General features: G+C 44.4%; 1 protein-coding gene across 2 annotated transcripts in view; it reads left to right on the top strand.

Annotated features, from left to right (window-relative positions):
- Positions 1-16,692: 16,692 nt before the first annotated feature.
- Positions 16,693-26,776, top strand: part of JAG1 (jagged canonical Notch ligand 1) — a 58,890-nt gene continuing 48,806 nt past the window's right edge. Inside the window, exons 1-2 of one of the 2 annotated variants that reach the window (XM_063125334.1) lie at positions 16,693-16,800; positions 17,700-18,005. In XM_063125334.1, the coding sequence (XP_062981404.1) occupies positions 16,723-16,800; positions 17,700-18,005 (384 nt within the window). In that variant the 5' untranslated portion in view covers positions 16,693-16,722. The remainder of the gene's footprint in view (positions 16,801-17,699; positions 18,006-26,776) is intronic. The other variant, XM_063125333.1, reaches the window with a different exon arrangement.

Below are 26,776 nucleotides of genomic sequence, written 5' to 3'. Positions count from 1 at the left end.
CTAATAGGTTTCCAATGAGCTGTGCTGTTGCTGCAACAGCTGCTCTAATTTGAGAATAAAAGAATGCAGGCTTTGTGGCCAGGGATTCACTATTGATCAGCACAAGGTTAGGAGAGCAGGAGGGGAGGGGAGGGCAGTCCTCCTTCTTTTGAACCAGGGCGTGTTCTTTTCAGGGCTCACATTATCTCGCCGCCTCAACAAAGACTCGCCCCCATTGCACAAGCTGCTCTCTCCACAGGATTGCACTTGTTGAGAATTAATAGCATGCACGCAACCTCACACAAACTCAGAGCCTGCCGCCATTTTCTCGCAACTGGCTTCATTGTGGCCTCCACAAAACACAACAGATGGGTCTCCAGAAGTTGAGGTGAAGCGATGATCCCCTTTTGTCCAGCATCTGAAACCTACCCTGTCCAAAGCCTTGCGCAAATTAGCATATCAAGGGCACGGATTCCTCAGCACATGCTTCCCAGAAATATTTTGAAAGGAGGTGGAAAAGGAAGGCACAACATTGAATGGCAAAACAAGAAGGTCTGTCTGCCGGGCCGATGAACGCGTGCACCCCCTTACTACATATAGTCCTGGTAAAAAGGGAGCCAAGCCAATGGTATCGACCTTACAGCAGATCTAGTTATTTCTTCCTTCAGTTTACCTCAAGCCAACTGAGTCCTGCAACTGCAAAATGTCAGATATAAACACTGGCCCTCAGGGTAGATAGCTGGCCTGAAAAGAGAGGAGGAATGACAGGAGTCAGACTAGGGGAGTGTCTACGCAACACGGCTTTGTAGCCGATTCCCTCAAATGTGTGAAGCAGAACCGATAAATATAGATGGTAGGGTGACCATATGAAAAGGAGGACAGGGCTCCTGTATCTTTAACAGTTGCATAGAAAAGGGAATTTCAACAGGTGTCATTTGTAAATATGGAGAACCTGGTGAAATTCCCTCTTCATCACAACAGTTAAAGCTGCAGCTGCCCTGCCCTCTTTCAGATCTGGTCACTCTAGTATACCAGAGTATACTATAGTATAGTATGGTATACTCTAGTATACCATAGCTCCTGCAGCTTTAACTGTTGTGATGAAGAGGGAATTTCACCTGGTGCTGCATGCATACCAATGACACCTGCTGAAATTCCCTTTTCTATGCAACTGCTAAAGATACAAGAGCCCTGTCCTCCTTTTCATATGGTCACCCTAGGCAGGAGGGAACGTGGGCTATCCAGCCAGAAAACCACAGCGCTGGTGGGTATTACGCTCATCAAGGCCAGCCCCTGTCCTGAGTCCCCGCGCTTACCTAGATGAGGAGTAATTCACATTGGGTTTGGGTCCACCCCCAGCAATGCCTACTGGGCTTAACCCAACCCAAGGCCACCACAGACAGAGAAACCTTGGAGCAACACAAAAAAATCATGGTAAAACCACACTGTACAAAAGCGCAGTTGACGAACAGAAAATCTTAAGATTTTAAGAGGGGGGAAATGGACAGTTACTTTGTGAAAGATTCAGCCCTATGCATGTTCAAACAGAAAAAAACCCCTACCACTCAAAGGATCTCCCAGGTCAAGCATGCCAGGAGTTGGAGGACTTTTTCTGTCTGAACATGCATAGGATTGCATCCTACGTACTCCAGCGTCAACTCTTCAATTGGGGATATAAGCCTGAGGAAGAATTGCTTTACTCAGATGCATATCCACTGCTATGACCCTACTACAAACTACAAAGTTTTAGCTTACCAACAACATACAAGCTGAACACGTAAGTGCAATGTAACTATTTAAGGGATCACTATCACCTGACAGGATTACGAGTGGAAAAGATTTTTTTCTTCATTTGGTGAGAGTAGATACCTTTTCATTTAGTGGTGTTATAGCACTGCTATAACAAATGTTAGATTTGTTTCCAAACATTTTATTATATTTAAAAAGATGCACCCCTCCTCCCCTACCAAAAAGCAAGACAGGGAAACACACACACACACCCCAAAAAAACCCCACAAAATTGATCACACAATATTGATTACAAAATTAAAATAACATTCTTCATCCCATATCTATATATCTCAGCCACGGTTGGATATTTCATCAATTTCTGAATATCTTGTTGTGTCTGTTCAATCAAATGATTTAGAATGAACTGGATTGGGTCAGAAGCATAATTGGAGGGTTGAATCCTAGATACATAAACTCTGTTTAGCACAATTATATGTATGTTTAGTCAGATGTAAATCCTGCTACGTTCAATAGGAAACACTTCCATGTATGTGTGCATAGGAATTACATCCTTCATTTTCCAAGTTGACTCATCAGTAAAATTTTAAATAAAACATATGGCATTCTTCTCCAAACCAGTGCCCAAATCTATTATGCAACCAAAATAGGTTTTAGCCAACATCATCAACATCAACAATAGACACCACAAGGTACAATATAAAACAGAGTATTATAGTAGTCTGGTCACAATAATATATATTAATTACACTTCCTTTAATTAATCAGGATATAAATTATAGCGGCTCATATCCTAGACCAAGTCATTGTCCTCTATCACAGTTCTAAGCTGAGCTGCTTTAACTGGAAACCTAGCTACGCTTAATAGAATGGACTTAAATGAATTTGTAAGTAGGTAAATAATTTTATCCATATCATTAAGATTGGCTGCTTGTACTAGGTGTCTCTTTAGATATTTATCTCTAGGGCTTCTGTAGAGTTTACAGTGTAGTATGTAATGTATCGTGTCCTCCACCTCCCAAGCTTCTCTAAATAGCAGCTTAACAGATATGGTATACAACACATCAAGTATCCAAGTTTATAAGGAAATACTGCAATCTACTACATAATGCAATAATGTTATTGCTGTCTTACAGCAGCTAAGACAAAAGTGGTCATAATATAAGTAATTTCCTTGTTAGTACTAACAAGTAAATATTCTTAAATCAGTGTTCATGATATTTTTAATAACTGGAGAAATGTGATTCCACACATTTTCAGAAATGGAGCAGTAGAACATATTTTATACCCTCCTTCCGACAAGTACAGGGGCTTACTTTATAAAGCAAGTCACAACATCACCTATCTAAAACAACAGAGGCCATTTGATGAAATCTTAAGAAAGCTTGAAATTCTCTCAAAGCAGACTTACACAGCTGAATTAAGTATTTTTCTGAGCCGTTATGAAATTTTATCAATGAGTACCAGGGTGCTATTTAAATATTTGCCAATATGGATAAATCTCTTCACACAAATATATTGCTTGATCAAATTATATTCTGGTTTGCCATCCGTTTACTTAGTTCCTTTAAAATAACTTGTAGAGAAACCATGTAATTGGCTCAAATGAACCATTTTCTGGAATCAGGCAAACAGTCTGGAGGAGTTTGATTGAAATAGCTTATATAAGCATATCCTTGGGAACCCATCTTCTGACATGTGCATTTATTTAAGACAATAGCTGAATGCATCCCAATAGGCTCCCAAGTTTTAACATTTCAGTTCTACTTCTTACTAGAACTCAGACCCCACCCCACCCAAATACTATTTAGAATGTTATGCGTTACTTAGTATTGTCTTAATTTTAAAAAAATTAGCTCTTAAGCCCTACCAGATATGAAGCAACAGATTTGTTATTTGCATTCACTACTTTAAAAAATAACCTCCAAAAAAATAGTAATTTTTATTTACCTGGCATTTTAGTCATGTTATGATTTTATCTTAATCCCTCCCTTCTCTTATGTCTATCATTCCTTTCACCTGGATGTGGACTAGTACAATGCAAAGTGCACTAATGTTTTGTTCCACATCATTTAATATTTCAGCCTCATCTTCTCCAGTTTCCAGTGGCTTCAAAAACACCTTATCTGCTGTTACATTCCTGATTGCAAAAATGTTTTATTCTTAAAACCAAGCAAAACTTTAAAAATTCTCAACTTTACAAAACCCGCCGAAATAGTCCACTCAACCCTGCAAAATAGTCCACTGAGCCCGACAGACAACATGCTAACCAACGGTTGTGCAGTTAGTCAACTCTGCAGAGCATTGGTTATCTCAGTTGGTTATTTTGGGGAAATAGTCAACCATGGGATGGTTTTTGCCCAACAAACAACACAAAAGCCAACCGTTGACAACTCAACTGACAGTTGACTACTTAAACCACCATTGGTTATCATGTTGTCTGAACCCAGCCCACGGTTTGTTCTTGCCTTACAACTCTTGCTTGTTTCTCTCTAAATAACCCAGAGTTATGTGTTCAGACATCAAGGCATTCCTGAGTTGTTTAGCTCCACCTAGCTGCAGCAGGAGTGAAAGGGCAGCAAGAACTTGTAGGCTTACCCCATCCATCCCCCATACGTCTCTCAAAAACAACCTTGACTTTAAAAATTTCTGTTGTGATTTCTGAACCAGGCTATCAAATCCAACAATAATGACAAGAGAGAATCCGCCACTGCACCTGTGCAGGTCATGTGACACACAAAGCTCTGTTCTCCTACACTCCACAGTTGGTCTCTGCCTCCTGCATCTCTTGCCTAAAACAACCACTTCACTTTGCCTAAGAGTAGGGCCGAGCCTCTTGTATTGGGCCAGTGCTCTTCATGGATCACCAAAGGCCTCCAGCTGATGTCTTTAGGCATTGCTCCCAGGAGAGAGACCTCAGTGATGGTCTGGACTAACATTTGATGACTTTTCTTCTCTCCCTTCTCAGTGGGAGGATGGCAGGTGCTCCACCAATGGCTCGCCACAAACAGCAACAGCTTCTTTCACACTTAGGAGTTGCAGGTGGAAATGGAGCATTGCAGGTTAGTCTGCTTACGACATGCTCACTCAGATGCTTCCCTCAACTCAGGAATCATTTCCCCCCAGAATTCTTGCTTGTTAGATTTTTATAACAAAGGTCTTGAACGTATAAAGCCTGCTTTAGAGTAGCCTTCACCAACCTGGAGCCCTCCAGGTATATTGGACTACAACCTCCTATCATTCCCCCAACCAGCACAACCAATGGTTATGCTGGCCATGCATGATGGCATCTGTAGTCCCCAGGTTGGGGAAGGTTGCTTTAGAATGCTGTTATGTTTAGCACATCTACCTTGTGAGAGCTTCAGCAATTCTCACGACTTTCTCATTATGGACACTGGTTTCCCCATTTGTTAAATATCCTGTAATTAACCAGTGGAGGGGGCCTCCCAGTCAAATAACTTCCAATTAGTTCCTCCCCACAAGTGCGAAACACTTATGGAGGCAGAATTCCCATCCCATGCAGGTGACGAAAAGTTTTGCCAGAGTTCAATCACACTTGGTAATTACAGAAATTAGCTTTCAAGTTTAGATCACTCGGCTGTGCAAATGGGCTCCTCGGATGGAATGTGCGACTCTGAAATGCACGTCAGTCAACCATGAAGCTGGATAGGCACTATCATTATATTTGACACCATCACATTCATTCAAGTGAAGGGGATCAGTTTCAGCATAAGAGCAAGATAAAAGTGGCCCAGGGGCACTTATAGAGAGGCCTCTTTAACTAAAAGGAAGCCTTGCTCGTCATGTTCCTCATGAAAGCACACCTTGACATACAGTAGCATTAACTCCTTGTAGAAGGATTAGCTATATGGGTGGCATTTACTCCCCTCTAGGTTATATGTGACAGGCAGAAATTCAACAGGAGCTTGGGCTAACATGTCATAAGAGAAACTGTTCCTGTTAGATTTCTGCCTGCCATGGTGCTATTAAAGGCACAAGGATCCTACTAGGTGGGAGGTGGGGTGGCGGCTACAAATGGTAGATACCTACATTCCCTTGCACAGAGCCATGCCTGCAGGATCGTGGCCCAACGAGGTCGTGGCCCAACGAGGTACCATATGAAAAACTGTCTCTACTTAGACCTGACATTATCATGGGATTTCTAAATAGTGTGTGAGCGAAGTCACAGCTGTAACCCAATGAGTCAAAGAACTTGCAAGGGAAGTTATATGTTTTGCCAGAAAAAGTACATTGGATTTTATGGCATCTGGTCTTCACAGCAAAGACGCTCTCCTCCCCCCACCCCCAAAGAGCTTTGGCTAATGGGTGGCATAGAAACAAAACAAAATGAAATAAATACATAATAACCCAAGTCTGAACTTTGTTCCTTTCAGATCCTGAGCCCACACTACCTCTGATTTGACAACAAGAAAGCCTAGGATGAGCACATGGCTTTGGGTTCAAAACTCCCAGTTCTTTCCCACCCCACTCCCTTGCTTTGCTTCCCCCACCCATCCGTCACTGCCTCAAGTAGAGCAAGGGATTGAACTGGCTCCATATCCTCACGCACCCACCCACCCTTAAAGTCAATTACTGAAGCTGAACTAAGAACAACAACAAAAATCCCTGCTTTTTTCCCTTTTTTCTAAATGCCTAGTCCAATTTGTAACTGACAATCAAAATGACTCCCCCAACTATCATAACTCAGCAGTCCAGAGCCAATTTTTTAATGTCACTGGAGAGATTGTTCAATATACGGCAGCACCTCAGCTGGTGTCTATTTGGCGCAGCTCCGCTGGTTTCACTGGAGTGCTATTATGTTAGATCCTTGCTCTAGCGGTTGCAGCAAGAGATTGAGAATTACGCCTTCTGGGTTTTACGCAGGCATTTACCAGCGACTCCCTGTATCATTTGGGGAAAAAACCAAGCCGTCTGTGACAGTCTTGGTTTGCCATGTGTAGCATCTTTAGGCTGGAATTGAAGCGATAATGACAAACAGCTTTAAAAGCTGCTGCAGTTGGAGTACGTTTACCAGCCTGAGATGGTTGGTAAAGTCAATCTGTAAACACCTTGAAATCAATGCGGTGATTACTAGAAGCCAACATGGATTTGTCAAGAACAAGTCCTCTCAGACAAATTTGATCTCATTTTTTGATAGGATAACCTCCCTTGTGGACCGCGGGAATGCTGTGGACGTCATATATCTTGACTTCAGCAAAGCTTTTGACAAAGTACCACATGACGTTCTGATTAACAAACTAGCTAAAAGTGGGCTAGATGGAAGAACTATTAGGTGGATTCACAGTTGGCTACAGAATCGGACTCAAAGAGTACTTATCAATGGAACCTTCTCAAACTGGGGAGAGGCAACGAGTGGGGTACCGCAGGGCTCAGTCCTGGGCCCAGTGCTCTTCAACATTTTTATTAATGAGTTGGACGAGGAGGTGCAGGGAACGCTGATCAAATTTGCAGATGACACAAAATTGGGTGGGATAGCTAATACCCTGGAAGACAGAAACAAACTTCAAAGTGATTTTGATAGGCTGGAGTGCTGGGCTGAAAACAACAGAATGAAATTTAATAGGGATAAATGTCAAGTTCTACATTTAGGGAATAGAAACCAAAGGCACAGTTACAAGATGGGGGATACTTGGCTCAGCAATACTACAAACGAGAAGGATCTTGGAATTGTTGTAGATCGCAAGCTGAATATGAGCCAACAGTGCGATATGGCTGCAAGAAAGGCAAATGCTATTTTGGGCTGAATTAATGGAAGTATAGCTTCCAAATCACGTGAGGTACTGGTTCCTCTCTATTCGGCCCTGGTTAGGCCTCATCTAGAGTATTGCGTCCAGTTCTGGGCTCCACAATTCAAGAAGGACGCAGACAAGCTGGAGCGTGTTCAGAAGAGGGCAACCAGGATGATCAGGGGTCAGGAAACAAAGCCCTAAGAAGAGAGACTGAAAGAACTGGGCATGTTTAGCCTGGAGAAGAGAAGATTGAGGGGAGACATGATAGCACTCTTCAAATACTTAAAAGGTTGTCACACAGAGGAGGGCCAGGATCTCTTCTCGATCCTCCCAGAGTGCAGGACACGGAATAATGGACTCAAGTTAAAGGAAGCCAGATTCCAGCTGGACATCAGGAAAAGCTTCCTGACTGTTAGAGCAGTGCGACAATGGAATCAGTTACCTAGGGAGGTTGTGGGCTCTCCCACACTAGAGGCCTTCCAGAGGCAGCTGGACAACCATCTGTCAGGGATGCTTTAAGGTGGATTCCTGCATTGAGCAGGGGGTTGGACTCGGTGGCCTTGTAGGCCCCTTCCAACTCTGCTATTCTATGATTCTATGGTGGTTACAATGCCAGCCTATGCATGTCTGCTCAAAAGTAAGTACTCCTAGGTAAGTATGTGTAGCCTAAGTATGCAGCCTAAGGCTGCAATACCATACATGTTTAAGCTCACAATTTCAGCAGGCATCATTTCAGAAGTTCATCTCTAACTGTTGCACTGTAATGGGGGAAAGGGTTGAGAGAGGGAGTTGGTGAATCCAGATGAAAAGATTTGGGAGAAGGATGGGTAAGTTAATCAGTGGTGGAGTGGAACAGAAGACACAGTAAACTGCCTCCTGTCTTGTGGCCTCAAAACTTTTAAAAGTGGGCAAAACCCTGGCAATCATCTAATATCATAGAATAGTAGAGTTGGAAGGGGCCTATAAAGCCATCGAGTCCAACTCCCTGTTCAATGCAGGAATCCACCTTAAAGCGTATCTGACAGATGGTTGTCCACCTGCATCTTGAACGCCTTTAGTGTGGGAGAGCCCACAACCTCCCTAGGTAATTGGTTCCATTGTCATACTGCTCTAACAGTCAGGATTTTTTTCCTAATGTCCAGCCGGAATCTGGCTTCCTGTAACTTGAGCCCATTAGTCTGTGTCCTGCACTCTGGGAGGATCGGGAAGAGATCCTGGCCCTCCTCTGTGTGACAACCTTTTAAGTATCTGAACAGTGCTATCATGTCTCCCCTCAGTCTTCTCTTCTCCAGTCTAAACATGCCCAGTTCTTTCAATCTCTCCTCATAGGGATTTGTTTCCTGACCCCTGGTCACCCTCATTGCCCTCATCTGAACCCCCTCTAATTTGACAGGAAAGATTGTTTGTTGTATAGAGAATTCTCAAGTTTCATAATAACCATTGAGAATGTTATACAACTTCATAACTGTTAGAGCAGTACGACAATGGAATCAGTTACCTAGGGAGGTTGTGGGCTCTCCCACACTAGAGTCATTCAAGAGGCAGCTGGACAACCATCTGTCAGGGATGCTTTAGGGTGGATTCCTGCATTGAGCAGGGGGTTGGACTCAATGGCCATGTAGGCCCCTTCTAACTCTGCTATTCTATGATTCTATGATTCTATAAGAATCTCAAAATGGTATAGCTAAGGGATGTGGAAGACTTTTGTGTTGAGTCAGGGGGCAAATAACACCACCACCACCACCCGCACTTGGCCTTTGTGGACCAGGTAATTTCAGAGCACCACTGCTGTTATCTGGCTGTGGAGAGTCACTGATGCCATCTGGTCACATGGCAAGTCTCTGACTTGGGGTGGTACACAAACTGACTCAGGCAGTACTGGGAGGAGCCGCTCTTCCCAACACTGACAAAGTTCCCTGCTGCCTGTATCCCGGATATTATCTCCGAGAGATGAGGAAACAGTTGGGATTCCTCCAGAGGGTGGGACTTTGCCTCTAAGCTCCACCCTCTGGAGGAATCCAAGGAGGCTCTGCAGACTGGATGGAAATCCTCCACAGGCCAAATTAGGCCTACAGACTGGGGTTCCCCATCCCTTCATATGCTATATTCAGGCTTGTATGAGCATGGCATTTTAAGGATCCTGGGATTTTGCATTAGATGCAAGGCTGGGGAAGCTCTATAGAAGCCATCTCTGGCTGTATCTTTCATAGAGAAAAACCAGCATTTGCAAGTTCTCCCATCAGCAGTACGCTGGAGGAGCCATTCCTAAACCTTTTCACCCCAAAGCGATTAGAGGTGCGAAATTGATAACCCTACTAGAATCCACCAGTTTAAAACTTAATAAGAACAGGAAAGAACTTACAGAAAAGTCTAGCAGGTCAAATAGCCTTCCCCCTTTGAGTTCAACCCACTTAACCCTACATTGTATAAATTCACACGGAATCTAAAGCTGCCAGCAAAATGAGTGACATTTACAACCTACCAGGCTCATACTGCAGCCGGCTGTTGCAGCACTGAAATGAAGCTATTTCCTGGGCAAACCATGAAGTGTGTTTAGCAATGCTCAGGACTAGAACAAACAAGATGAGTATATCAGTAAACCATTAGCAGAGATCTAATAGCTGTCCACCGTAATAAAGCTGCTGCTGTGATACTTTGGTACACAGACTAATCCCCAGTTGACCTCTGTGGCTATGGAAATGGAGGTAGGCAGGCCTAAGTTGAGAACCACCAAAACCTTGCCCCCCCCCCCCCAAGTTCAGAAAATCCCTATTTTGTGGTCTTTAAAAATGTCCAGGGTATCCAGAGGCTGATAGCAGCTACTCCTCAGTGAGAATCAATCAAATCCTCCTTTAGTTTAGGGGGGAGAAGAGTTGACTAAAGTGGAAAGGGCCAACTGGCACATGTAGAGTTTTGAGACACTGTTGCGTGTGCTCTCCCAAAATGGCTGCCATAGGGGCTTCCCATTCACAAAATGGCTGCCATGATGTGGATGGCTATTTCTAAAACATCCATTTCCGAAAAGGCAAACTGATGAGGCCAAAAGAATAGTAGCTTCCCCAAGAAAATCAGGAGACATATAGAGCCTGGCAGGTGCCAAGGGAGGGGAGGTGCCTGCAGATGCCATGTTGGGGGCCCCATTGACAAATGAGACTTGCAGCAAAATGTTGCAGTGCAGAGTGCTCCTGTTCAGGGTTCCAGCTATCCCCGCCCCAGTTTTCCCTTTGCTCCCTTTCAACAGGATCTACACTACTGGGACCGCAATACCTGACGGAACGCCTCTCCCGACATGAACCTACCCATACACTGCACTCAACATCTAAGGTCCTCCTCCAAGTGCCTATTCCGAGGGAAGCTCGGAGGATGGCAACAAGGGAGAGGGCCTTCTTGGTGGCCCCCCGACTGTGGAATGATCTCCCCGTTGAGGCTCACCTGGCGCCAACATTGTTATCTTTTCGGCACCAGGTCAAGACTTTTCTCTTCTCCCAGGCATTTAACAGCATTTAACAAGGTTAAGTTTGTTTTTAATGGACCCCAGAATTGTTGTTTTAAATGGATACTGTTGTTTTTATACTGATGTTTTTATGTTTTTGATGGTTTTAAAATTTTGTATACTTTTTAATGTTTACCATTTTTAACTGTTGTAAACCACCCAGAGAGCTTCGGCTGTGGGGCGGTATATAAATGTAATAAATAAATAAATACTGGTTTATAACAGTATTGACAACTGTTTGGGCCCAGAACACATTCCATATAGTTTTCAAACCATTTTCAAAGTGTTATATCCTGCTCGGTGTAGATCTGGGCTCAGTTAGCATTTTCTGCTCAGTCTTCATTGGGCTGTTTTTGGTGGTTCCACACCCCCTTTAAGAGTTTCTCCCCACCCTTCCTCTCAAACCTTTGAGTTCCTCTAAATCCCTTCTACATGGAAGGTGCCATTTTAGTTATATAAAAACGGACACAAGAATAATTGAGTTAGCTATGGGAATATTGTGTAGAGAAGGTAGACAGAGATTCCCCCCACCCCTCCTCAGAATACTAGGATTGGGATCACCCAATGTAATTGATGTGTAGTAAACTTCCTCACACAACATGTGATTGATTTGTGGCAGCCTTTCCCAACTTGGTGCCTTCTAGAGGTTTGGATTTCAACTCCCATGATCTCTGGCCTGCATGGCCAATAGTTAGGAGTGCTGAGAGTTGCAGTCCAAGACATTTGGAGGGACGCTACATTGGGAGAGGCTGAATTATGGAATTCACTGCCACAAGATGTGGTGATGGCTTGTGGCTTAGGTGACTTTACAATGGGATTAGACAAATTCATGAAGGAGAAAGATCCATCAATGACTCTTCAGCTATGATTGCTAAATGAAGCCCCCAGAGGCAGTATACCTGTGGATAGCAGTTGCTGGAGAATACACAGAGTAGGAGAGCTGCTGCCATTATGCCCTGCAAATGGGAAACAAAGATGTTAGGGAGACATCTAGCTAGAAATCCTTTCCCTGACATCTATGAGCAGGGAATATTTTATTCACCTGTGCAGGCCCCCCCCCCCCCCAAACACCAATAGCCTGAAATGGTACAGCCCAGACAAACGTTTCTTTAATAGAGGGGACTTGTGGCCTTCCAAATATTTTGGCATACAACTACCATCAGTCCTAGACAGCTTAACCAATGGTGAGGAACAATGGAAGTTGTGAGCAAAAATATCTGGAAGGCCACAGGTTCCCCACCACTGCTTTAGTAAGAACTAGCCCTGACTTTTACACTGAGCCCCATCTGTAAGACGGGGGTCATTATACCAGCCTGTCTTAAAGAGCAAGAGTAGGGAACCTGTGGTCCTCCAGATGTTGTTGGATTCCAAACCCCATCAACCATAGCTAGCATGGATGATCCCCTAGTCAGGGATAATGGGGTTTGTAGTCCAACAATATCTAGAGGGCCATAGGGTTCCCACTCCTGTTTATAGTCTACTGTAAGAATTATTGAGCCAGTGTACATGAAACACTTTTCACACTTAAGAAAAAGAGTGTATGGGTTGTATCCAATGTTAAGTCTTATTTAGAGTAGACCCATTGAAATCAATGAGACATAAGTTAAGTTACTTAAGTCCCATTCATTTCAATGTCTACTCTAAGTAGGACTAACTTTGGATACAACCCTATGAATAGTAACGACTGCTGCTATTATTGTTGAAGTCCACAAATCATACATTGAAAAGAAAAGCACACCTTGTAGGTGTGAACCGTCATGGATTGCTACGATTTAAAATAATCTGTTTTCACTGCCCAGGACCCTTGTGTCCAAATTATCCTTTGGCACAGCAGATGGTTTTCTCGGAAGTCCCACTGAAGTCAATCTGACTCACTTCCTAATAAGTGTATTTAGGGCTGCAGCGCAAAAGCTACTTATATTATTAACTGCCATACACCAGCGACTGCTTAAGACAGATGCAATCCCCCCAACAGCTGAACTTAAAAAGCAAGCTGGGGAATAGCCAAGAGAACAGAGCTACTCAGAAGTAACCCCTGCCTGCCACAGGCTTTCTTCTGTCAGCGCACAAAGTTGATGCAGGTGATTAACTACTTCTGGTCTATTTCCTCCTTCCTTTGAAAAACCCTTGAGAAATCTCACTAATTGCCAAAAAGGGCTTTCCTTGCCTACCATCCATCAGTGATCACATCACACACACATGTCACTTGTTTGTGAAGATTTCAGAAAGGGGAACTCAGCTGCTGAAAGGCCAGCTTCACGGCAGAGAAAGTAACCCTGAAATGCACACACCCTTTTTCTCCTCAGGCGGATGATTTGTCTTGAGACAATGATTTTCAGCACACGCCTCCTTTTCCCAGTGTGGTTATCTTCACTCTCTCACATACACACTTTCCCTCAGTGGTTGCCATACAGCGCCAGTCTTGTGCAAATGTATTTGGAAGTGAATGGGGCTTACTCCCAAGTAAGGGTGCAATAGGATTGCAGACTTAGGATCATGGCTTTTTATGGCACTCTCCTTAGGATTTCATCCCATTCTGTGTTATCTGTTCCAATGGTTAATAACTAGAGGTGCACTGAGAGATAGTGTGGTATAATGGCTAAAGTGTTGGACTGGGAGTCGGGAGATCTGAGTTCTAGTCCCCCACTCGGCCATGGAAACTCACTTTGGGCCAGTCACAGGCTCTCAGCCCTACCTCACAGGGTTGTTGTTGTGAGGATAAAATGGAGAGGAGGAGGAGGATTATGTATGCCGCCTTGGGTTCCTTGGAGGAAAAAAGGCAGGATATAAATGTAATGCAATAATAAATAAATCTCTCCACCCACCCTCTGCTCTGGGCTGGCAGTAATTATTCAGGTATGAGGGAAGAACCCTTAATATGCTTAGAGACATTTTTAAAGGGTTTGAGTACAGAACCAATGATTTCAGACACTCAATTTCTAACACCGTTCCCAGTTATCTTTATAGAGACACACCTTTCCCAACAGGTAAAGTTTCTAACACACACAGGCTCTCTCAAGCTCAGTTATCTATAGAATATAGATTTTTTTTCAGGCCCAAAACGTACATTACTTTAAATCTGTAAGCAGCAGCTCTTTCTTTCCCTCTTCATTTTTACTCTAGAGTAGGCACAGGGACCCCAATCCAAACCTTAAATTCCCCTCCCCCAGCAGGGTCCCAATCTGGATATGGGGCATCCTGTTTTCTTTATTGTAAAAATGAAAAGTTGTTGCTGCTAGATACAAATTTCTAGTAATATCTGTTGTAGCCCTTGACATGTGCTATACTTGTGGTGTGTTTTCACTTCAGTTGACACATTAGGCCTTTATGTATTTATTTAAAATGTTGTACTTACCAATTAGGAATACCATGAGCAGAAAAGCCCAACTCACAATAAAAGCCATAGTTCCTAAAGGAATAGTATCCCTTGGGGCCCCTGTGGAGGCTTACAAACGGGGACTGTTGTGAGGAGAAAGAGATGGACATAGTTTTAATTAGGTGCTTAACCTGTGTCTGGGTTGTGATTCTTCAGCAAGCATGGGGATAGGGTTGACATAATTTAATATTCCTCCATATCAATCATCATCTTCAACTAGTGTATCAGGGAGGATTCTAGCCTAGCTGTTTTCCTGACATGCTATTTTTCTATGTGCAAGGATCAGTGGTGTAGTTAGGTAATTTTTGACTCTGGACTTAGTAGTCTTATGGGGACGGGACCTCTTTAGACAGCAATGTGTATTACTCCACTTACTTCACAATGCAGTAAGCCACACCTGCTGCATTTGGGGGCCCTTGCTGAAGGGGGTTCTGCCCTGAAGACCTCACTGGAATGAAGCTTAAATGATTTGTACAGAGAAGCCCTCAGACAGAGGTCCTTAAAGCTGCAACCCTATGCGCATTTACCTAGGAGTAAGTCACACTGAATACAATGGGACTTCAGAGTAAACATGCACGGACTTGCGTTTCCACAGCCCGAGCACTGATGTTTATCCTGTTGTGTTAGAAGGAGGCTGCCACTGCCGCCTGCCTGCCAGGAAAGCAGCTCCCAAGGTTGTTTGAGCATGCCATGTTCACGCGTAGTCCAGGTTTCAGGATACAAAAGCTGCTTAAAGTTGCAACCGAGCGCTAAAAACACACTTTCTTTCCACGAGCCCCCTCTAGATTAAGCCCCCGAGGGTATTATGTTACCCTTTACACCTCCATGAGCTTTGTGATTGGGAGTTGGGATGCAAATGACTTTTTTTTAATCCCCTGCTCCCCCGAAATTCATTTCCCCTTCTTATGCCCTGGAATGTGCTTTAGGAAGAATTAGGAGAGAGCTCTCATTCCCCCCACCCCCCAGAAAGAACAACAAAGGCTCTCGTGGTACCTTAAACGCTCACAGATTTATTGTGGCATAAGCTTTTTGTGGACGCAAACCCATTTTGTTAAGTCATGGAACGTTTTTCTCAGCTGGTAGGTGTGTATGTATATGTGTGCGTGTGTGTGCTGCCACACCCATAGAATAGCAGAATTGGAAGGGACCTACAAGGCCATCGAGTCCAACCCCCTGCTCAATGCAGGAATCCACCCTAAAGCGGGGGGGGGGGGGATCAATGTAATCCGTGAGACCCAAAGCCATGAAATTCAAGAGGTCCACGGCTTCTAAGCAAAGCCACAGAAACCACGCGGAGGCCAACCTCTTTGGGAAGGGTTTAGCCTAGCCCATTCCACCTGATGACCACCCTACCCTCTTTAAACCCTTGGATCGGTTCTTTCTGTAGAGCACGCGATGGTGAAGACTATTATTATTAATAATAACAACAACCCTAAAAGATTCCTCTGTGATTTGTAGGCGGCTGTTTGCATCGGGGCAATCAGAAAGCGTTGCTTTAAAAATACTAATTACTGTTATCATCATCATCATCAGGACGATTATTTCTGCCCCTGCTGTCGCCCAGCTTCGCCTTACCCACCTGCTCTGCTTCGCGCACCTTCTTCCCCTCTCCGCCCACCCCTCGGCGGCTGCCGCTGCTGCCGCCTGACGCTCCTCCTCTTGACACCCATCCAAGGAAAAGACAAGCCTCTCCAGGGAGCCGAGGCGGTGCGGCCGCTTCCTTTCCACCCTCCTCCTTAATGCATATTAATGGCAACGCATGCGCTGCCCGCCGCTTCCCCTCCTTCTGTGGCCATGGGCTAGCTGGATGAAGCAGTCAGTTCAGTGGGGCTCGCAGAACGGGCGATCGGTTCCCTCCTCCTCTTCCTCGGGCTTTTTGTTTTGTTTCGTGCGGGTGTGATTTTGTTGTGGTCGTGGGGTGTCGTCTATGTGTGTGTTGCGGGGGGTGGGGAGGGGGGCTCGCTCGGGTTATTGTGTGGCCTTGATCGAGAGGTGGCAAGTGATCTGCAAAGAAAGAGCCGGGGGTGGAGAGGGAGAGAGAGAGAGAGAGAGAGAGAGAGAGGGAGGGAGGGAGGGAGGGAGGGAGGAGGGGGTCAGAAAAGGACCAGAATAATCATCGTTAATAATAAATAAAAAAAAGGAGAGAGAAAGAAAAGAGGGGGAGAGGGAGGCCAAGGAGAATAAAAGGAGGCTGGGCTGCTTTGCATTGAAGATCTGGGCGCTATTGAAAAGCTTTTGAAAAGTGGTGTTGTCTTCCACCCGTGCGTGCTTCGATTGGGGGAGTATATTAGAGCCGGACGGCGGCTGCAGAGGCAGCAGCAGCAGCAGCAGCTTGGGAGCGTCTCTGAGCGAAAGGGACCCTGCAGGGAAGAGGCATGCTTCTATCAAAGAGACCGCAGCTCACGGAGTTCTCCTTAAGTCTTCTTCTTGCGCTGCTATGCTTGCGAGTCAAGGTACGTTTGCACGCCCCCTCTTTTTTAGTATAAGTATTATTAGTATTAGTATTTTTTCCCCATGTAGCTGGCATTTTTTTCCTTTGCTTTGCTGGTTTGGAAGGAAGCTTTGAAGAATGGCACTTGGCGTTCTTCTGCACCCCCAACCCAAGCTCCTGTTTCTACGAAGGGGGAATCAGTTTGCTAAACCTGGAGGAGGAAAAAAGAAGAAAAAGAAGCGGGGTGGGGGGAGAAACAATTTGCTTTCTTTACGCGAGAGAGGAAAACCGACAGCTTCGTGTTAAAAAAAACGGCGGCTACTTTTTCAAACACTTTAACTTTTTTTTTTTTTTAAAAAAAAGACGCTCTTGCAGCAAGATTTGAATTGTTGCTGCTGTTTAATTTCTAGAAGAACGTCTCTCTCTCTCCCCCCCTTAATAACAAACTTTCGAAGGATTGCTGCATTTCGCTTTTTCCTACGGGAGGACTTCTGCTTTTTAAAGGGCTGGTTGCAAATGGGGTTTCAGTGACTGATAGTCTGCGGAGTTGCATCTGGCTTGACTGGTTGTGACGAGTTGTGGGTTTGGGCTGTGTACTTTTAGTTCTTAATGTTCCCTTCCTCCACTTACTTAAGATATGAGCCTTTCACGTTATTCCCCTCTAAGAGCTCAAAATGACACACGTTTCCTCCGTTGTTGGACTTTAGGAAACATTTCTTTACTTTTGATTATGGGGGTGACATTCATTTGGCTTTCAGTCCTCTCTTTTCCTTCTTTACCTGTTGAATCAGGAAATAATAGAGGTCTTCCCTCCCATTTGTGCTAATTGGTTACTGACCCCCGCTATTTATTTATTTTTACAAGCCATGTGCTAATATGTTGTTCTTCTCTCTCTTTTGGGTGGGGACTTTCCTTTAACAGGTGACCCTAACATCAGGACAGTTCGAGTTTGAGATCATATCCATGCAAAACGTAAATGGCGAATTGCAAAACGGGAATTGCTGTGATGGGACCCGAAACCCAGCCGACAGAAAATGCACTAGAGATGAGTGTGATACTTATTTTAGAATTTGCCTGAAGGAGTATCAGTCCCGGGTTTCCGCTGGGGGCCCTTGCAGCTTTGGTACAGGATCTACCCCAGTCATCGGTGGGAATACCTTCAATTTGAAATACAATCGGAATAATGAAAAGAACCGGATTGTTCTCCCATTCAACTTTGCCTGGCCGGTGAGTGAATAACATATATAAGGCATTTTGCCTGTACTAGTCCATCTGTGTGTGTGTGTGCGTCTTCCATCGCAGCTGGCTGCCTTGAGTATTTTTTTGGTGGAGCCCTTGGCTTCTCTTTCCAGCCCCTAATAGCAGGGATCCGGCATGACCACTGACTGCACAAACTTCTGCAGGCTAGAAACCTACCGCTTGGTGTGATTTATTAGACCCTCGGAAGACTGATGTGGATTGGACAGACCTGTGTGTGTGTGTGTGTGTGTGTGTGCGTGCGCGCGCTTCTCCTGTCTTTTAAAGCATAGGCAAGTCTTCCCCTTGAGAATGAAAAGGTCACAAGTTCAGGCTCTTTATTTTATTTTTCTTCCCAATTAGTTATTGCACCCAGGCGAAAGGGAGGGGCAAGCGCCTTGCTGAAATATCGCTTGCCAGAAAAGGGAATACTTGGGGAGCCCTTTTGCCCTCCCTAATGGGATCTCTGTGTTCTCTCTGGTGCTAATGGGAGCTGTTTGGCTGCTGGCGGTGCCAGCTTCTCTGAGAATCTTGTTAATACGCTTTGGAGGCACTGGAGAGTCTCTGGGAACTAAATAAAGACAAGACAGGAGGCTTAGCTCTGCACCTTAACTTCCCAGTTCCCCTCTTCTCTTACGATGTTCCATTTTGCTGGCAAGGAAAAGGCTGCAGAGAGAGTTGGAACAGAGGGCCATGTTTCCTTGGCCTTAGCCAGAAGAGGTGTTCTGGAACCTATACCTGAAAATGGGGTGGGTGGGTTGTACTGGGAAAGGGTTGGTCCTTCGATTCAGCCCAGAGGAAATGTTGGCTACCCATGTTACCATCTTCAAATGGGACTTGAACGCCCGGATGGCTATATTACCATCTTGAATGGTGCTACTTTTGGATTTGGGGCTGTCCCAAAGGGGTTTGGGAGTTGTTGTACTGCAAAACAAGAATATGATGCCTCTGTTCAGGACTGAAGCTGGAAAGCATCCTTTTAAACTTTTGGCCAGACATGTGGAATCCATCTAATGTCCCCATTAAGGGCTCTGAGCCAATCCAGGCCCTAGTGGTGTGAACTACTTTCTGACTACTTCGAGATAATATTAAGAGTGGAGAATCTGCCTCCCGCTGCTTCTTGAAAGAGAGGATTCCCCCATCCCCTTCATTTGTCTTTTGGAGGAGATGCAACTGTTGCCTCCCAAGCACAAGATCACATTTTCTTATTGGCTCATGTTACTGAAGTAGAGACCACAGAGGATTCAGTGGGAGGGATGCGCAAGTCCCGCCTCCCTTTTCCCTCTTTCAATCCCAGCAATTCAAAGCAGAACAGAAGAGCTGGCCATGTGCTCTTGTGCTGCCTCCTATCTGCCTGGGTAGCAAATATCACGCTGGAGACCTCCCTGCCTCTGTTTTGCCCCTCTTGACTTTTTTTTTTAGGGTGAAACCAAGTGCACGTATTTAAGGAGATAGCATTACGAAGTACAATAGCGGAGTTCATAAAGGTATTCTCTGTTCGGTACCATATAAGCTCTGTGGTTTGATTTTTCTGGAAACGCGATAAAACGGTTATCAAATATGCCATCAAAGGGATTAAAAAAAAAGTTTTGTAAAAATGCCTGGTATTTGAAGTGCTGCCAACTCTCTTGTGCTTCTCTGTTAAGGGTTCAGGCTCCTTTTCTTTTTTTAAACCGAAGGGCAGGTTCATGTAGGCATATAAATTCATCTTGGTATATAAATCTGTCGGCTGTGTCGTGCATCTGATTATTCCTGCATAAGCCTAGCAGAGATTTGTGTTTCAATGAAAGTGAGCAGCAGCGTTTGAAATCTGTTACCCTGAAATTACTTGAGTAAGGCTGCAGGCCCCTGCGCACTTACAGTGCAATCCTATACATGTCTATTTGGAAGTCCACCCCATTGAGTTCTATGGTGCTTACTCCCAGGTAAATGGGTGTAGGATTTCAGCATTAACTTAGGAGTAAGCCTCATTGAACACAGTGGGACTTACTTGAACACAGTGGGACTTACTTAAGAGTAAACATACAGAGAATTAGGCAGTCTTTGTCCTCTCTTTGTTTTATGGCATCCCATCTGCTTCTCTTTTTCAAAATACGTTTTCCCCCCCTATAGCATCATTTTGTGGGCAGCATGTATTGCCCTGTGAGTTAGACATGAGTGAAGCCTTTGATGGGGTCCTCATCTTGCTAGGTAACTTTGCTAGGTTTGTTTCTTTCGATTTACTCCTAACTTCCCTGTTGACCAGCAGTTATAGCCTTTAACTCCTAGTTATTGTGATGTGGAGAGTGTTTGAATAAAAGAAATACTATTAGCTGCTTTAAGCAGGCAAGACACTCATTTAAGGAAAAACTGTTTTTCAGTGTGTGAACATTTGTGTCACACTTTCCACAGGAGTGCATCGTGCCCCAAGAAGCATTTCCCCTCCCCACACCCAACTTCAAAATTCACTGCTTTCATGATATAAATTTTGCTACTTTTGAGTGAGTGTCTACCTCTCTCAAAGACCTCATGTGCATTTTTGCGCTAAGCCTGGCCAGGTCATCTGCAGGCATGTCTTGGGATGTGGAGCTAGAAACACAGTCCACATACATCATGCACACAGTTCTGAATTCGCTAACTTAGCTTTCATTGCTGAAACTTGGGTAAGTCTCTATTCCAGCTTACCCCAGCCCAGTGCCCACTAGATGTGTTGAACTACAGCTCCTAGCAACCCCCAGCTGGGATACTGGGAGTTGAGGTCCAGTGCATCTGGAGGGTACCAATGTTGGCAAAAACTGTTCTACTCCTGTCAGGTGGCACTCAAAAACAGGTGAGCCTTACAACCATTCTTGCCTTCATTTTGGTGACACCTAGGTGTGCTTGTCTTCAGTTCTTCCTTGTTTGCAGCAAAATGGAAAATTCTTTAAAATTTCATAGAAGCTAGCGCTGAATTCAAATTCTCCTTCTGCCCCAGAGAATAAAGGCTGAATTGGCATTGCTTTCTGTAATCTGAGGATGAGCCCATTTGTAAAAACAAAAACACACCACTGTGCATCTTCTCCTGTTTCTTTAAATGTCCCCCCCCCCCGTATGGTCTGTGCTGAAAATAGTTTTTAATGTGATCTCTTATTCAAACAAACGCTTGCCTCCCTCTTCTCTTCTCCCCCTCCCCAAGTAAATCAAAATGGTTAAGTTTTTGTTCATGGTTAGGTGTTTTTTTAATGAGGGGTAAGAACTAGATTTGGCTTTGGAGTTGTTAAAACTTCCTAGTGCCTGGTCTGGCTTTTACTGCAACCCATGTGAGTAATAGTTGTGGAGATGGAGGGCCGTAAATTTCCTTTTAAGAGAGTGGAGGTTTGAATAGGTTGCTAGGGAACAGGGCAATGAACCGGCATGAAGGAAATAAAGGAGCCATCCAGAAGACAGGCACCTGCAGTAACGGCTAAAATGATACAAGTAAAATGCAATGGCATATTTAGAAAGCATGACCAACACTTCTTTACCCAAGGGGTATTCTCTACATTATCATGAAACACCCTATGAAGGTTTCTTCCAGCAGCTTAAGGACTCACATACATTGGTATGCCTTTATTTAAAGCCGCTGCCACACAATGTAAATGGATTAATCTATGATTTCTTTGGATACCCCCACATGATTCCCAGTGTGTGACTTGCCTTGTTTCATTGATTTGCCTCCATTATTAATTAAATGAGGGTGACCATTAAATGTTTACCTCCAGTTCGAGAGCTTTTTCCCATTGTCGAGGCAAGCCATGAGCCTAGCAGAGGTCAGAGGTGGCTTGGGATGGGATGGTCTTTATTTTCCTGAAAGGTTTACACAGGCAGCCTTGCAGTTTGCTAAAATTGGGGCTAAATGTGTCAGCCCGTTGGATATCTAGAGGTGGTAAAATACCACAACTGCTTTGCTGCAAATCGTAAAAAGAATTACAAGTTTTCCTGTTTCGTTTACACTCTTGGGCTGGAAAAAGGTTAGATCCAACCAGCTACTTAACTAACCATACTCCTGTTTCAGAAGATTCTTCAAAGAGGTTTGCTGCTAAGGCTTATTATATTCTAGGATCTGCTGTAGAAGAAAACCCAAATCTTGCTGAGTTATGCTAGGCTTTTATTTGGAGATGGCCCTTCCAAAAAGCCTTTTGTCTGATCTATCAAAGGGTCTCTGACCCAAGGAGGGATAGGGGAAAATGCTATCAGATTATCGCTGAGCCTGTGAATGGTCTCCCATTCAAACTTTGCAAGACCAATCACTCAACTTAAAAGTAACTTTCTGAAAGTGAAATGTGTGGCACCAAGCACAGATTTAATGGTGTCCGGAAAACCCAGATTCAGCAAAACAACTGTGTACATGGTGGGAAAGACTGTGGAATGTGAAAATACTAATGGTATTTTTAATGAGAGGCAACAGTGGAGCAGATAATTGTTTGCATTAAGTGTTTGAAAAGTAACCAACTCTCCTAGTGTTGGGTCGCAGCTCCTTGGCTGAGGCTGGCAATCCAAAGTGCCTATACCTTGTAACGTAACTGTGATATTTTTACACCCATTGCCCTTAGCTTGACTTGGAATGTATGAATCCTTAAGTTGGTACTGGGTCTTTCCTACCTTCACGAATACTTGTGCAATTTTTGTGAACCGCCCAGAGAGCTCCAGCTATTGGGCGGTATAGAAATGTAATAAATAAATAAATAAATAATAAATAAATAAATGAAATCAAAAGGTTTAGCTGTTTGATCCAGTGTAACCAAAGAAATTATATGCTCACTTGGAAGAAAAGCCTCCTCTATTTAATGGGGCATAGATATTTTTAGGATTGTTGCCTAAATTGCATTGGATTGGGCTGTTTGGGGGCAATCTCTGAATTTATTTCTTGACTATCTTGTGTTTGTTCTTGTAGAATAACTGATTCTGTCTATGCACACTTAACTAGAGAGTAAATTCCATTGAACGCTTCTGTTAGATTAGGCAGGAACCTCGTCATTAACTTTTGTTCCTGATTAAGTCGATGGGTGACTACCGGAGTGATGAAAAAAACATGCAATTTTTTAGATTTTCTGCTTGGTTTTATGACCATAAGCCATGCTGAAGTTAGAAGGTACAACCGTGCTTTAGGAGTTTACTGCTCTCCTGTGGCATGAGATCTTATTGGCAATGGACCAAGAAGGTGGCAAATGTATAAACGTGCAAGATCAATATCTAGATTAAGGTGTGTTGGAAGAATCTAATAGTGTGCTAAAAATGGCCCAGCATGACTGAAATGGTTAAAGAGGTTCAAATAAATCAGACGTTCGCTGTTTTTTCTTTCTGCCTCTCAAGTATGTAGGGAGAAATCTCTCTTTTTCAGACTTGCTGGGTGCAATACCTGGGTTTTTGCATGGCTGGCTACTAGGTATTCTGCCTATTAACCTTGTCACCCAGTTGTAACTGGTGCATTTAATTATCAAAGCAATGCTTTTAAACAGGTAGAGAGGCTAAATGCTGAGAATAGTGTGTAATCTTCTTGGTGCTGAGGGGTTTAAACTGGCCATTGACATCCTGGCCTGCTTTTAGTGTTTTTCCCTTGGTGGTGATGAGGGGGATGGGGGAAAAGACAGCCTGGTAACCAGATAAGGGGCAAGGTGTTGTCGTTTTAAGAAGCTGTTGAACCTCCTCCAGATGAGACCGCTCTGTGAGGAAAATGTTGGCTAAAGGAGAGGTGCCACGGCTCTTTCTAAATATATTCTCCCCCTTTCGCCCTTTGTTTAGAGCATACCAGTTGGGCCAATCGGATAATTGTAGTCCAGCCACCCAGACAGAGCCACTGGTGGCTAATATTAACCAATAACAATAGTGTGGCCATCCTGACTGCAGGGAGGATTACAAAACATAATAGGGCCTATCCAAAAATAATGCTAATACAGGGCAAGCAACAGGAAGCAGCAGTAGACCTAGCATAGTTTGGCTCCCAGACAAGCCCTGGACTTGCTTCACACAATGGCAGCTTCAGCACATCATGTATTCACAGGATAGTCATTATTCCGGCAGGCCTGCCAGGACAGCGATCGGCTTGCTTTATAAGAGGCAGCGCGCACACTCTCGCAAGTGGTAAGTGGTGTCCTCTTTCACTGTTTGCCTGGGGGAGGTTGGGGACAGAGAAGATGAGTTGTGTTGGCTGGTTTTTAGTATGTGCTCATTTTCAGGGTGCAGTTGGTGGGGGGAAGTCCCCAATGTAAGATAGGGCAAGGAACATGAACCCACTCTGTTGCGATGGTGCGGTAGTATGGCACAAACCAAATAAGTTGTGTTTGTTAAATATTCTTTCAGGTTGCTGTTGTGTCCAGTGGAGGTCTTCCGGTGTGTGCAGTAGGCTTGCTGCCTCTATGCACAATTCCTGAGTTCTGTGTATTCGTACCTCTTTGGTGTAGTGTGTACTTGGAACAAAACAGGGCAAAATGTCCAGCAGTGTGTATTGTGGGGCAGGGTGGTGCCATCGAGGTGTATGTGTGTGTCGTTCTTGTTGTCAAGTACTGAAAATACTAGAGGGTTGGCAGTCAGCCATGTTCTAATCAATACTGTTATTGCATCCTCTCCTGTCACTTTGGTCTTTTTGAAATGCCTATGGCACACTAAGAGAGAACCACTCTTAACATAGACCACTCCAGTTTGATGTTGGTCACCGTGTGAATTTAATGCTGTGCTACAGGGGTGGCAACTTGTGGTTCTCCAGATGTTTTGGACTACAATTCCCATCAGACTTTGCCAGCATAGCCAATAGTAAGGGATGGTGGGAACTATACGGCCAAATATCTGGAGGGGCTGAAGGTCCTCAGCCTTGCTGTACTAGATAGGCCTTTGGCCTGATTCAGCATGGCTCTTATGTTCTTATGATGGGATTGGCTGAGAATCTCTCAAACCCTTGTAGGTTGAAGGAGGGGAGTAAAAAGTATTCTGTGCCATTCCCTCCACTATGGTCAAGTGGTTGATGTGGGACATGAGTGTCACAAGGTTTGGCTCATTGATTTGCTCTCCCATCACTGAATGAGGAAGGGAATACTTCTGTAATTTGGCACATGGTGTTGCCAGTAGAAACGGGGAGAACGAAAGGGGCTTTGGTCCAACTTCTCACCCTTAACCCTTACTTCTTTCCTGTATCTTCCCGCCAGAGACATGTGTAGAGTCAAAACCGGCACTCTGTATCATACTTGTCAGTGGTCTGGGTTTTGCACCTAGCACTGCTAATTCCCTCCACCCCGTGAAATTGCAATGTGTGCGTACAGGGAGTGCTTCCTTCAAGAAGTGCTTGAGGAAAAATCTTGCAATGGCAGCTACCCCATCGGTAGCTTTCCTCCACCCAGTTAGTCTTGGTGATGGGATGGTGTGTGTGTGTGTGTGTGTGTGTGTGTGTGTGTGTGTGTGTATGCCTAAAATGCTATCAGGCCTGTTGTCTCTCTCCTTTTCTTTCTGGCACCCTGAGTGAAGAAAAGAGGCAGAAGTGTTTCTTATGCCTTGCTGCTGCTTCCAAGACTGTGGGATTGGAGTAGCTTGCGCATGAAGCTTGAGTATGCTTGCAAATAATGCACAGGTTTTCTCCCGAAGCAGGTATATGGCTTAAAAGGCCAAAGAACGGCTTTTTAAAAAACAAGAAAAAGCGCTGTTACACTTCTTGGTCAAGGGAATAAAGCTTGTTCATCTGCACTACAATAAAACACAAAGGACAATGGAGTGCTCCTCTTGTATGTATGTGTTTAAATTACTTATAATACCACTTGGTATCGTAAGGTTCTCAATTATGCTGGCGATCAGTAACTTGACCCGATATTGTTGGATTCCAACCATTACCTGAATCCTTCCAGCTCATTTTAGAAAGTGGGAAGGAGGCTGACCAGAGCTATTTTGGCATTCAAGGTAGAAAGGTGGGGGGTAAAACAGCCCTTAAATAGAGAAGGGGGGCTTCGCCTGTTACATGCAGTATCCTTGAGTGGTGGAAAAGGTTTGCCAGTATTTTTTCCCAAGGCTAGTTGAAAGCTAGTTTTTGCACATTGGAGGCCAGGCATCAGCAACCCAAGCTGTGGGTGAGCAGATCTTGCAGAGAGCTAGAAAATCAAGCTCCACCACACGTTCGCGCTGCACCGCTCCGCATGGGTCAGACTTGAACCCGGGACCTTCAGATAAAATCTGAGAGACAACGTACAGTATGGCATTATGGCTCTTGTGGTGCGGGGGGGAGGGGAAACAAAACATGGGTGAGGTGCGTGGGAATGCAAACCACAGTCAGTGAGAGTCTGATTCAAGTCCTTGCTTTTCCCAGGCTCGTGGAATGCAGTCAGGGCCACTGTGGTATGCACCAATTATAGAAAGGGGAAAATGTATCTCCATAAGACGACTTGGCTTGGTAGCTTCAGATTTTAGAAGGGGGGCGCATTAGGGCTGTTTATTCTAGATATCCCAAATTCCTATAAAACTGAAAGGCCCCTTCTCCCAACCCTTGAATTATTTCTGAATGAACTCATGTATACTTCTTCCTTTTTCCAAATGGGGCACAACATAATTCTGTGCATTTGTTGGGGAAGAAACAATGCAGCTCTTCTGAAATGTCTCTATGACAACTGTTTCGTAGGTCCAAACATCTGGAGGACTACAGCTGGGCCCCCACCCTACCGCTGCCATACCATGACTCCACTGGAAACAGCAGTGCAGGGTCCTCTCAATTACTGAGATGGCATTTTGGAGGCTGGGCTACAATGGAGTAGACTGGTGGTGATTAGCTGGCTGGCTCTGGATGCAGCTTG

This window comes from Elgaria multicarinata, chromosome 4, assembly GCF_023053635.1.
Source record: "Elgaria multicarinata webbii isolate HBS135686 ecotype San Diego chromosome 4, rElgMul1.1.pri, whole genome shotgun sequence".
In the NCBI taxonomy this organism is placed as follows: Eukaryota; Metazoa; Chordata; class Lepidosauria; order Squamata; family Anguidae; genus Elgaria; species Elgaria multicarinata.
This window is presented reverse-complemented; position numbering and strand designations above follow the sequence as displayed.